This window comes from Rhamphochromis longiceps, linkage group LG9, assembly GCF_057381845.1.
Source record: "Rhamphochromis longiceps isolate RC_006_pf linkage group LG9, R_longiceps_female_GT1.1, whole genome shotgun sequence".
In the NCBI taxonomy this organism is placed as follows: domain Eukaryota; kingdom Metazoa; phylum Chordata; class Actinopteri; order Cichliformes; family Cichlidae; genus Rhamphochromis; species Rhamphochromis longiceps.
The window spans coordinates 5,738,500-5,750,500 of record NC_140565.1 but is presented as its reverse complement, the minus strand read 5'-3'; the positions used below and the strand labels follow the sequence as shown (position 1 = coordinate 5,750,500).

Below are 12,001 nucleotides of genomic sequence, written 5' to 3'. Positions count from 1 at the left end.
ATCCAGAAAAGGGCAGGGTTTTTTAGGTATATATTAGCAAAGAAATGCTCCCTTTAATGGCCTTTAAGCCATTCACATGATCTTAACAACCACAGCATGCTTTTAAGTCACTGAAGTCAAAACTAGCAGCAAACAAGGGTGTGTTTCTTTGGAGCGTGCTGGCAGAACATGTCAAGAAAGGAAATAACACTTGCTGATGTCCGTGGACTCTACACATTAGCCAGTCCTTGACTCCAAAAGGTTTTCATACAAGTATTAAAACCAGCCCTTAATGAAAAATGATAAAACTATTAACTACGAAAAAAGTTAATTTCACTGTTTAAATAGCATAAATAAACATTTTACTTTTTATTTACTGTTTAACATTTATTTACAAGGTCATTTACGTTTTTGTGGGAAGGACAGAAGGAAAAACATATTCACTCAAGAAATGAGAGCAGAACAATGTAAAATGGATCTGACTGCATGGGATAAAATGAAGTGGCAAATGCAGGAAAATGAAAACCGGGAAAAAAAGAGTTAGCTGTGGAAATCTGTGTGCAGAGTAGGGATGGGTATCGTTTAGGTTTTATCCGATACCGGTGCCAAATCGGTACTTTTGAAACGGTGCCGGTGCTCAAACGGTGCTCAAACCGGTGCTTAAAGAATGGAGAACACAAACTTTGTCCAAAAACCTCTCATGTTCAGCTGTTTTTTGTAAAAAGATAACAATGTTAGCCTTTTCTGCAGCTATGGGGCATATATGGTATCACTCTTGGCTGGAAGCAGTGCTTAAACAATGGAAAAAACACAAACTTTGTCCAAAAACCTCTCATGTTTAACTGTTTCCCACTTTTTCTTTGGTCATTTTAGCCTTTTTAGCCAGGGTGAAGGGAGTATCTGCCATCAAACAAGAAGACAGCCGCATGTAGCTACGATGATGTTTGCTAGTTCACCTTACATGCATTAATTTAATAACGTGGTTAGTGTACTCAACGTAAATTACACACGAACAACATTAAGCTACTCACGCAGAGAAGAACGGCTGCTGCTGCATCATCATCCTCATCATTTCTGCTACACTGGCAGGGCTAGGGGCCAAGACTCTCCTCTTCGTGTTTTTGGGGGATGTTGCATAACAGGCACCACACCCGCAGTAGATGCGCTCGGTGTGAGGTCTCGCAGCAAGCTATCAAATACGGCGCATTTCTGGGCTTTTAAAAAAAACGCTATGCGTCGCCAGGTGTTTCATCGGATTCGAGGTGTTACCTCCTTTGACAGTATCACAGTATCAGCTTAAAGCACTTGTTGCAGGCTGCTGAGTTTGCATATTTTGCTGTGAAGTACAGCCAGACTTTTGACCGCTTCGCCTTGGGCATTTTTAATCTGTAGCTCTGCTCTAACTGAACGTACGTACCTGGGCCCGCCTACTATTCTCGGAAACGTAAAATGATTGGCTAGAAGTGTATCACAGCTCAGGGAAAAAAAGCACCGAAATAAAGCACCGAAATGTGCGCTGCTTTTCGGTCTGGTTACTACCGTTTATGTCAGAACGGACACCGGTACCCATCCCTAGTGCAGAGAGATAAATGAGGAGGATTAAATGGAGAACGAGTGAATCATTTACAAGAGCAGGCAGAGGAAGGTGCCAGTGGGGTTGCACAGGATGGACGGGAGGTGGATGTGGGGTAATGTGGGTATCGTGTAAATAATTACCTGTTTTATCACAGCAGAAATAGCTCATAGAACCCAAGTTCAAAGGGAAACAACGCCATCAAGGTATATATAGTTACTGTATATACTGAATGTACTGTATTTTAGAGTAGAGTGTAAAGTTGCTCTGGGTCATTCATCCATCCATTAGGCTTATACTTATCAGCGCTATGAGGGCTGCGGTTCATGTATTTTTAAATAAGAATCCCACAAATCCTTGACTCTAAATTTCACAAAATTCAGCCCTCCTTGTCTGTCATCTTTCAGAGTTATATGTTAAAGATTTAGGCTGAGCTCACAGCTGCCTTCTGCATTTCACCAACTACCAGGCCAGAGCCCCCCAGCTCTGACAGACTGTCCACCCCCCTCCCTTGACCCCCACCGGTTTGCTCACAGAGCAACTCGGTCCACGGAGGATGCCACCACCATCACCCTTCACAGATTGCTGAGCCATCTGGAGAACAGGAAGAGCTAAATGTGGATGCTCTTCGTGGACTACAGCTCAGTGTTCAACACTATAAACCCAGACATCCTCACCACCAAACTGGACCACCTTCAGATCCCGCTGCCACCTGCTCCTGGATCAAAGACTTCCTAACCAACCGGCCTCACTCAGTCAGCCCCACCTCTCTCCCCCACTCTCACTCAGCACCAGATCCCCGCAGGGAGGCGTTCTCAGCCCCCTTCTGTACACCCTGTACACTTATGACTGTAAACCAACCAACGTCATCGTCAAGTCTACCGATAACACCACCATGGTTAGGTTCATCTCTGATTGACAGCGTACAGAGGTTGAGTCTCACAAAAAAAAAAGGCAATTCTATTCTATTTTATTTGTACAGCTCCAAATCACAACAACATTCACCTCAAGCCAAAAAAATGCTCTTTTCATTTCAGCACCACAAATCCACCACGCAGGAGGAGCTGAAGCGTCTCGACATCAGGCCATTGATCCCTACAAGGTCATACAGAGCAGGTTCACTGGGCTGTCCACTGTATTTAAAGTGAGTGGTTATAAAACAGTGAATGTTAAGGAGCTGGCAAACGGACAGCAGCCAGATTAATTACCTTAATCTCAGTTTTTTGTTAATTGATTAGAATCAAGCCAAAATTAGCAATCTTGCCTGGTCAGGCAGGCTAATCGTCCCACTTTAATGTGACTGATGAACTGGGCTCCTGTCCTGAGGCCTGTACTGTCTTATCCAGGTAACTTTGGTTTCTGTACTACAAAGTTGGTTTATTTCTCACAGGTGTAAACTGCCATGTGATAGATCTACAGATCTATAGGTATGAAACCTCTGCCTACTGACAAATCAATTGTCTAGTGCCACCATTCCTGGGCAATCTCTTGCACCTCTGGAGAGAGTAGAAGGGTCCAAAGTTTCCAGTAGCATCTAAAGTCTTTGTTTCCCCTGATGAACATCTGCAATAAGAAGATTCTTACAAACACCTTAATTCATTTTTTTTCTTTTTCTGTTGCCAGGAAACAATTATCAGTTTTATAGACATGAACAGTGTCACTGTTAAAGCGCTAGGCAACAGAACATTAGACACCAGGTTAGGTGTGAAATTCAAGTGAATGTAGGGGTATGTTTCTACTTCCTCACACAGTGCTTACAACATTCGCTCTTGCGCTGGTGCCATTAGCTAACAATCCTGACCCAAGAACAGTTCATCAAGCAGATGGACTGCCTAGTTCCGTCTAGTGGTAGATAATCACAATCTTCCAGTGTCATTGTGCTAACTTGCCAGTGTTTGTTACAGCCCTCAGTTCTTTTCAGTGTTTTAACTGTGTATTGTAGGCTCTTTGCTCTTGGGTCCTCCACCTGTTTTTCATCTTGACTTCCATTCCTGTCTACTACTTCTTCAGTTCCTCCACAGTTAGTTGGATCTGTTTAAAAGCATTATTCATGGAAGCTGTGGATTTTTGTGAGCAGCTAGCCATGGCCTGGAAGTTACTGTTAGTTACATGTGTTCGCTCATGTCATTTGCTTCTATCCTTCTTCTATTGTTTGCTGTTTTGCTTACATCCCTAGTTTATTACTTGCCATTGTATATGTCCTGTAGCCTGTTTTGTTGATTGACTTGGACGTTAAATCCGTTACATTCAGGTCAACCTCTGTTCGCCTGACTTTTTAGCCGTTAGTTCAACCTTTAATTGTTACTAATGGTTTCTTACTCTGCTTCTGCTCTAGTTTAATCAGGCTTCATTTTAAAACACAATTATCTGTTAACAGAGAATTGCACACCTTTATGTAAACAACAGAGTCTGCTTCTACAGACAGGAAGCCATATTAAACATTCAGTTTTGATTCAAAATTGTGTCTCATACAGCGCAGTGCTGGACTGCAGTATGGAAAGTCTGCTGGATGAGCCAGCATGTTCCATTAGAGTTGACACAGTACATCACTGCCAAGCAAGCTGAGCAGCTCGCTCAAAATGGGATCAGTTTGGAAAAAGGAAAGTGACTTAGAGCTGAGTGGATGCTGTCAACTGGGACACCACATTAAATCTCTGTATGAGTCTCCTGAGGGACATAATAAAGATAGAGACTGTGCCACAGGACATCCTGCGATCAGTGGAGCTTGTGCACAAATCACAGGGTCACAGCATAGTTATGCCTGTTCTATTCCAGATCATGTAGAAGCTTAAGCACAGAACAGTGCTGATTGGCATCACCTCATTTATAATCTCCTATTGAAACAATGGTTACTGCTTATTCACATTTTGTATTGTTCACAATGCAGTCCCTAAACCATGTCAAATATCTGGCTACCTCATTTATCCACACCTAGTCAGGTGTGGATAAAAGCATACCTGAGGCAAGCTTCCCAGAGAGCTCGCTTGTCTTTGCCTCGGTGGCACCAACCATTTTAGCCAACCTGGTTTTCCATTTTAAGATAAAACCTCTGCTCACCGACACTCTGGTATTCGTCTCCTTTTTTATGTTGTGGCTTTTGAGCCGGGTCGTAACAAGGGCATATAATCAGTTCCTCTGTTAGAGCTACTCCCTGCTTGTGATGTCTGGATACAAAAACAAAGGAATGAATCTAAAAAACAAACAAACAGATTTAACATAATATATTTTGCACGAGTGGGGAAATTAAATGTAGCGGACTCTTTTAACATTAACGTCATATTTTGTTTTTTACATTTTTTGTGTTCTGTTTTCCTCCTATGCCGCTCATTTGCTTTGTCCACAACAGATTGTAGAGTAATTTCCAGCAAGTCTACAATAATTAGGTGCTTTTGCTTTTCACAAAGCAAACACGATTTTCATGGATTACACTGATTTCACCCTAACTATCCTTTCTGGTGCTGTACGGGGCGCAGCAGGACATTTTGCTTTGTAAATGCTTCTGTTGTTTCAACAATAAGAGAAATTATATAATACGACAATTTGGGGAATGAAGAGAATTTTGATTCTATTCAGCTGTGTTCCCCAAGTTTCTCCACTCTGGCCTAATCTTTATTTAAACCCTCAGTTTGCTTCTGTTTTTGTTTTGTTGTGTCGTCCTGCTTGCTGTGTGCCCTGTGTGAGCTGTATAACTGTAGCTGCTTCCAGCTTATTAGTCACACAGTCAGTTCCTGGTTTCTGTCTAGTCAGAGTTAAACTCTCGTCTTGAGAGTCCTGTATTGGGTTTCACCTTCTGCCTGCCACACAGTGTCATGTGACAGTTGGAGCCAGCTGGTATTGGCCATGCTTCACCTTTGCTAATTCAGGTGCTGGACTTCACCATGTTTTTGATTTGGGGCCTTTTGGATGATTTTCAGAGAACTAAAATGTTTATTATTAACATTGGCAGCTGCAGTGTAGCTGCCACCACCAGTATGTGTGAATGGGTGGATGACTGAATGTAGTGTAAAGCGCTTTGGGGTCCTTAGGGACTAAGTAAAGCGCTGTACAAATACAGGCCCTTTACCATTTTATATTTACCATTGGTACTTTCAACTGCTTCTTTAAGAGGTCATCACAGTGGATGTATCCACAGCTTTGAGTTGGTGCAGATTCTAGACCAGACGCCCTTCCTGATGCTAACCTTGAGACATTAGCCTCACTTGACCCCATGACACTGGGTTCGTCTCCTTACTTAGGATCTTCTATGTATAAGGTGGATGTGTTAACCACATAGCCACAAGTCATTAATAATATTAATGATTAATAGAATTTATTTTCCTGACTTTTTTGTGGTACACCATCCAGACAGTGAATTTGCTTGAATAACTTAAATTTTGCTCATTGTATTATTATTGTATTACCCGTCATGATTCAACCAAACTAACAGATTTTCAGGCTACATTTCTTCAAACATCACTGAAAATAAGACCAGAAGCATTTAGTTATCTGAAAATAGCAGGTTGACTAAACTTAGTGCATGTTTGGAAATAGTTTCTCCCACAAAAAAGAAGAAATGATTATGTGAAGTCAGTGTGATTCAAACCTTTGAGCTTTTTCAGAATCATTTTGCTTCTGATTGTACAGACTTGACTCTTCTCATACTGGTTTTCTGTCTCTTTTCACTGTTTTTTTTTTAATGATTTTATTGTCTTTCGTGTTATATGCCATCCAGTAATGATGATTTCGTGTCTTTCTGCAGACATTCTGAACATCCCATTCGCATCCATTTGTGTTCATTTAAAATCTATTTTTACTTCCATCCAGTTCCTGTTTTGTTTTTTGCTTATTTGCAGTCGTTCTGCATTTAACTGCATACATTTTTCTTCACTGCCTTCTGCGGTTTCTGGTCATATTTCCCTTGTATGTTTGCCTGTTTTTACAATTGCACAATCCTTTTTTTATTTGTTTTTGTAATTTGGGTGCCTTTGTATCAGTTCTTGAGACACTTTGTGTCTCCTTGTGGTCAAACAGCTTCTCTGTAGCTCTAATACTCCTCTGGGGTTACACACAGTAGCCTTGTTCATAAATCCATTAATAACAACTTAAAGCAAAAAATAACATCATGTGGAAACGGTATAACATTCTGACATTTTGTCACTGGAAGCTTCACAGTTCCTATTATCACTACAGTAATGCTAAATTTTCGTGGCTCAAAGAGTTGGCAGTTCGTTTTGTAACAGGAAGGTTGCTGGTCAGAGCCCCAGCTCGGACAGTCTCGGTCGTTGTGTCCTTGGGCAAGACACTTCACCTACCGCCTACTACTGGTGATGGCCGATGGTGCGATATGGCAGCTTCGCTTCTGTCAGTCTGCCCCAGGGCAGCTGTGGCTACAACTGTAGCTGCCTCCACCAGTGTGTGAATGTGTGTGTGGATGAATTATAAATAAGTAAGTGAAATTGCATTTATGTAACACCTTTCAAGATAAAATCACAAAGTGCTTCACAGAAGCTAGAACATAAAAAAAACGTTTAAAAAGATGAGCTTTTTAAAAGAACTGACAGAGTCTGCAGATCTCAAACTCAACGGGAGACAGTTCCAGAGTCTGGGAGCCACAGAAACAAAGGCTCTGTCACGGTTTCTTTAATCTAGTGTGCTGGCCTGCAAGCCCTGGTCACAAGACCTCGGGCACCTGCTGGGAACATAAATACACCGATATGATAGAGCTGTGCGATGTGACCAAAATCTCATATCCCGATATAAAACATTTCTCAGCCAATAACAATATAATTCACAAAATAGTCAATTTTCTGTAAATTCTGTGAATCTCTGGCAACTTGACTTGTGTGAAGTGTTTTCCGCTGAGCGTCGTGTACCTGGAGTTGAGTGTTTTGACCGATGCATGAAACTATATATTTTTAGATATGTTTTCTTTGTATTTATCACACGGTGTGCTGCGAAAAGCCTGTTCTAACGTTTAAGTCTAAGGTTTATTTGGAGCATCTGACGGCTCTCTTTTGCGTCACATCCGTAAACTATCTCTATATTCTTTCACTTGACTCTTGCATAGGTGGTATGAGAGGTTTGTCATGTTTGAGTCTGTGGTGGGGACGGTTTCCTGCATAATTTGTACACAATTAGTGCAGTTTTCTGGTCCATGTTTAGGAATAAGGTCCTCAATTTGTTTTGAATGGTCCTTCTGTTTAGCAGCATCCATTTTAAGATGGCAGGGAGGCTGAAGCCCATCCCAGCTGTCATACAGCAAGAGGCAGGCTATATCCTGATTAGACCACCAATCTATAGCAGCACAAATAAACAAGGGATCGTTACATGCCTTTAATGAAAGCTGTTTCCATCTTTCACAGCATGGCACTAGAAAACACTTGTTGCTGTTATGCACTGTATTGGCGGCTAAGCTTAAGTTTAACGCAGACATTCTCTAAGGAGAGTTGGTCTGTATCACAAACACAAACAGCATGTACTTGTGCATGAACCACCACAATCTGGTCTAAATAGGAAACAATGCCTTTATGCCAGCATTCATTAGATGAGAATACCATCAAACATGGAGACATGTGAAAGCTAAAAAGAATGGAATATAAAAACAAGCGAAAATATCTCTATGAAGTAAATCTTTGAAGATTAGACTGTAGATCAGGTGATGGTGTTTCCATCTTTGAAATGCTCCCAACAAAACGCATCTACGAATATGCTGTTTAATCGCTGCTTTTAAAGCCAGAGGTGATAGAAGTAGTGTACTGTTTAAAGAATGCACATTTCCTCCTGGTTAAGTCAAACTTACTCAAAACATGTGATTGACTTTAGGTTTCCAGCTTTAAGCCTGCATTTTGCAGGAAAGGCCAAGGATGGATACTGATACTGTCATTTAAACACTCTGAGAGTCTAAAGATGGCATGCAAGCAACACACAGGAGAGAAATTGCGAAGGCTTGCCTCTGTGCTCCACTTAGGGTTGACAGTGTTGCAGACCACTCCGGAACGTTTCTCCTGGCCGTGGTGTGGCAGAGACGGGAAGATGCTGTGCTTTCCGGGCTGAATGGACAGCTTCAGGTACGGGTCTGGATTGAAGAACATCCCCTTTTTCAGTCCCACTGCCTGGAGGTCTGAAGATTCACACACACAGTTTTGTAAAATTGGGAAGACACACGTGTGTCTGGTTTCTATTAGTCTATGATTCCGATGTTCATTTAGTTAAAGCTACAGCTTGTTTAGACTAAGTATTTTTAGAGGAAATACGTTTAGAAAGATTCTCACCAGACAAAACCACAGATATACAAACTACTCTGAATAAAGAGATCATGTTCAGTTTCTGATCCCTGCTGTGCTCCTGGAAACACTCACAGCTTTAGCCCACCCTCAGCCTTACTGATCTACACGTCAGCACAATTACATCACAGCAGTCCACAGTGAGGCTTTTTCCACATTTATTCTTTAGCTAAATCCCAACAGTGCGCTTACACTCGATGTGTGACAGAGCATAAAACACATTGTTTAAAAACATTCTAAGAATTAAAAATCAGCACAAATGGACGGCTGGGAGACTTCCCCTCTATAGCACCAGCACAAATAAAGGTTTTACTCTGGAAAAAATAAAACAGCAGGCTGCCCAGTCTGGTCTTAAACTACAAAGGGGGAAAAAACATGAATTACATAACCGCAGAAAGGAGTGAGGGCTGACACGTCTGAGTTACCCCAAATTAAAATAACATCAAATAGGCAGCAGAGAAATCACTACAACAAGTCCAGACTGCCTCGACACGAGACCATTAACACATCAACGTAAGGTCACGGGCTCACCTGGGGGTTTGCACAGACTCACAAATGTAACCGTGGTGGAAAACTGGAATATCTGGGCTTTCTCTGTATTCCATTTTTTCTTTCTAATAAAACAGACATTCCAGTTACAGACACTGCACAGTAGCCTTTGAAGGTAATATATGATTTACATAACCTGGAGGTTCCCCTGCAGAGAAAAATCAGGCAGTGCTCAGCTGCAGATGGAGAGCACAGAGACATGCTGTGGCTCATCCTCTGAAGTCAGTATATGCTAAGTAATGTGTATTTCTGAATATAGATATAATCTAGATAATGTGGAAGAACACTTTGAAGTTAATCTTACCATTTTCTAATAACAACAGGCTAACATTCATGTTAGCTTAGTGACTAATCCTGAACACCAAGTAAACAGCTTTCTGCTCTCAGCCAACTTCAGCTTGGAAATCCTGGAGATGGCAATAAGTGTTTAGAAACATCAGGTCTAAAACAAGTGTGGGAGTATTGAGGACCCAAAGGCAAACGAGTGCAGTGAAAATGCAGCTTTTATTAGGCTGATGCAGTGTCCAGTAATTCCAGTTCAAATCATCCTAGAAACTAGTGCTGAAAGAACGTCATATAGTGTGCTGAGCACTGTAACAGCGACACAGACAGACTTCCTACGACTGTCTTATGACATCTTTTAATGATTTAATGTATCATTTCAAGTACTTTGAATCCGCTTTCTGGAAAATACTGAGATACTGTACTGGCTCCAGTGGCTGAAGACTGAAGTAATGCATGCGTTGCATACTGCAGCACGACTGTCACTTACTGTTAGAAATTGTAAAGCCTCCATAAAAACATTGTTCCTAACGTACTGCATGAGCCTCTGTCAGAACTGTCACAAGAACATAATGGCGTTAGCTGAGAAAGCTGTTAACTTGGTGATGAACAAAATGCTTCGGATTAACATAACCAGTTATTCCAAATTGCCTGGATTATATCGATATTACTTTGCATGTACTCACTCCAGAGGATGAGCCACAGGGATGTGCAACCATGCTGTTCTCTCTCTGCAGCTGAGCACTGGCTGACTTTTCCCAGCAAAACCTTCAGGGTGTAGCAGCGGCTTATTTAAACCGTCTATTAACCTTCACAGGCAACTGTGGAGTGTCTGCAGTTGGTAAAACTGTTTTCTCACGACGAGCTGTTCTGTGTATCTTCTGTTTTGTTAAACGGCACAGGAATGCAGAGGAAGCCAGATGTCAGATTTGTGAAGCTGAACTTTTACTATATATTCTAGTTTGGATATACACATTAGTAAAGTTACACACAAGTCACTGTCCTGTAGCTGAAGTGAAGCAGCCTACCTGACAGGTTAAAGTTAATAAGTCTTCTGTTGCCCAGTCCATGGTTGACTTCAGGACTGACCACTGGCTTCAGTACCTGGACGCACACACACAGATGTGAAGAGTTAATAGGTGTTCATAAACAAAAAGAACACGGTGAGAGAAACATAATGATGCATGCGCGTTTAGGCCTGCTTCATTTCAACAGTGTTTGCTAAAGCTCCGCTTTCAGTGAGGCCGACAGCGTGCTCAGATCAATACTCTGTCCTCATGATCCTGGAAATGGAGGGGAGTGTAAAGCCTCCCATCGTTCATCTGCTTTAACATATAGCACCCATGTTTGACTTTCCTTACATGCCAAAGCAATAGGAAGAGGATTGTAAGGATATCCAAGCCGTTTCCTACTAAATTATTAAGGTCAAAAAGCTTGTGTTAAATAAGTTTTGTTTTTCTGAGGATAGAAATGAAGAAGGATTTACTACGTTTAGAGCATGTGGTTAAGAAAATGTTGAATTAATTTACAAAATATCTGTATATCACAAGCACTTGATGCTACAACAGCTGAGAAATGACAAGAGTTAACAGCTGAGCAGCTGTGTGTGGCTGTAGATGGTAGTTCTAACCTCAGTCCTGATCAGTGCAAAAGTCTTGAGCCACCTCTCACTTCTTTATACATTATACTTTATACAAGTTCTTTCAGTGTTTTCTTTTCTTTATCGCACTTTGAGACAGATCAGTTTCAAATAAACAACCAGTAGTTTGAGGAGGCATCCTCGGTGGTTGGGCAAACAGATAATTCTTCATTGTATAGTGTAGTATGATATGACCCAGTCTTGTTGCAGTAAACAAAAGCTGATCAAATAGTTAGTCTGTGGAAACAAAATAATTATTGATCTTATGGATTCAAAGGAAAAAGAATTTAGTAGTGCTGCCACGTTTAAAGCATTAGTCAGGAGGCAGCACTGTGCTTAAACTGGACACTTAAATAAAGACAAGGTCTACTGAAACATAGGTTTACACAGATTTATGAGTTTTGTATGTACAGTTACACTTCTGTTGCATAAAAGCTTTTTTTTTTGTCAGGCTGTCAGAATTTTCCACAACGACACACAAAATGCTGCATCACTCTCAGTGCTTATGCAACTGACTGGAAACAAAACAACAGAAACAATTCCAGCAGAGAAAACAACAAGATAAAGGGATGAAGGAAATGACAGATGTTTAGACCAATTCATTTTAATGAGATGCTAATCTGCCTTGCTGAGTACAGTTATGGAGAGAAGTGCCACCATGGGTCTCTGCAGTGGGTCTAATCTCACGATAAACCAAATGACAAATGCATCCATCTG

General features: G+C 41.3%; 1 protein-coding gene across 1 annotated transcript in view; it reads right to left on the bottom strand.

Moving 5' to 3' along the window:
• Positions 1–12,001, bottom strand: part of hecw1a (HECT, C2 and WW domain containing E3 ubiquitin protein ligase 1a) — a 98,390-nt gene that overhangs the window by 48,292 nt on the left and 38,097 nt on the right. Inside the window, exons 7-8 of the mRNA XM_085419485.1 lie at positions 10,674–10,749; positions 8,482–8,651 (exon numbers count right to left, since the gene is read on the bottom strand). Of these exons, the coding sequence (XP_085275611.1) occupies positions 8,482–8,651; positions 10,674–10,749 (246 nt within the window). The remainder of the gene's footprint in view (positions 1–8,481; positions 8,652–10,673; positions 10,750–12,001) is intronic.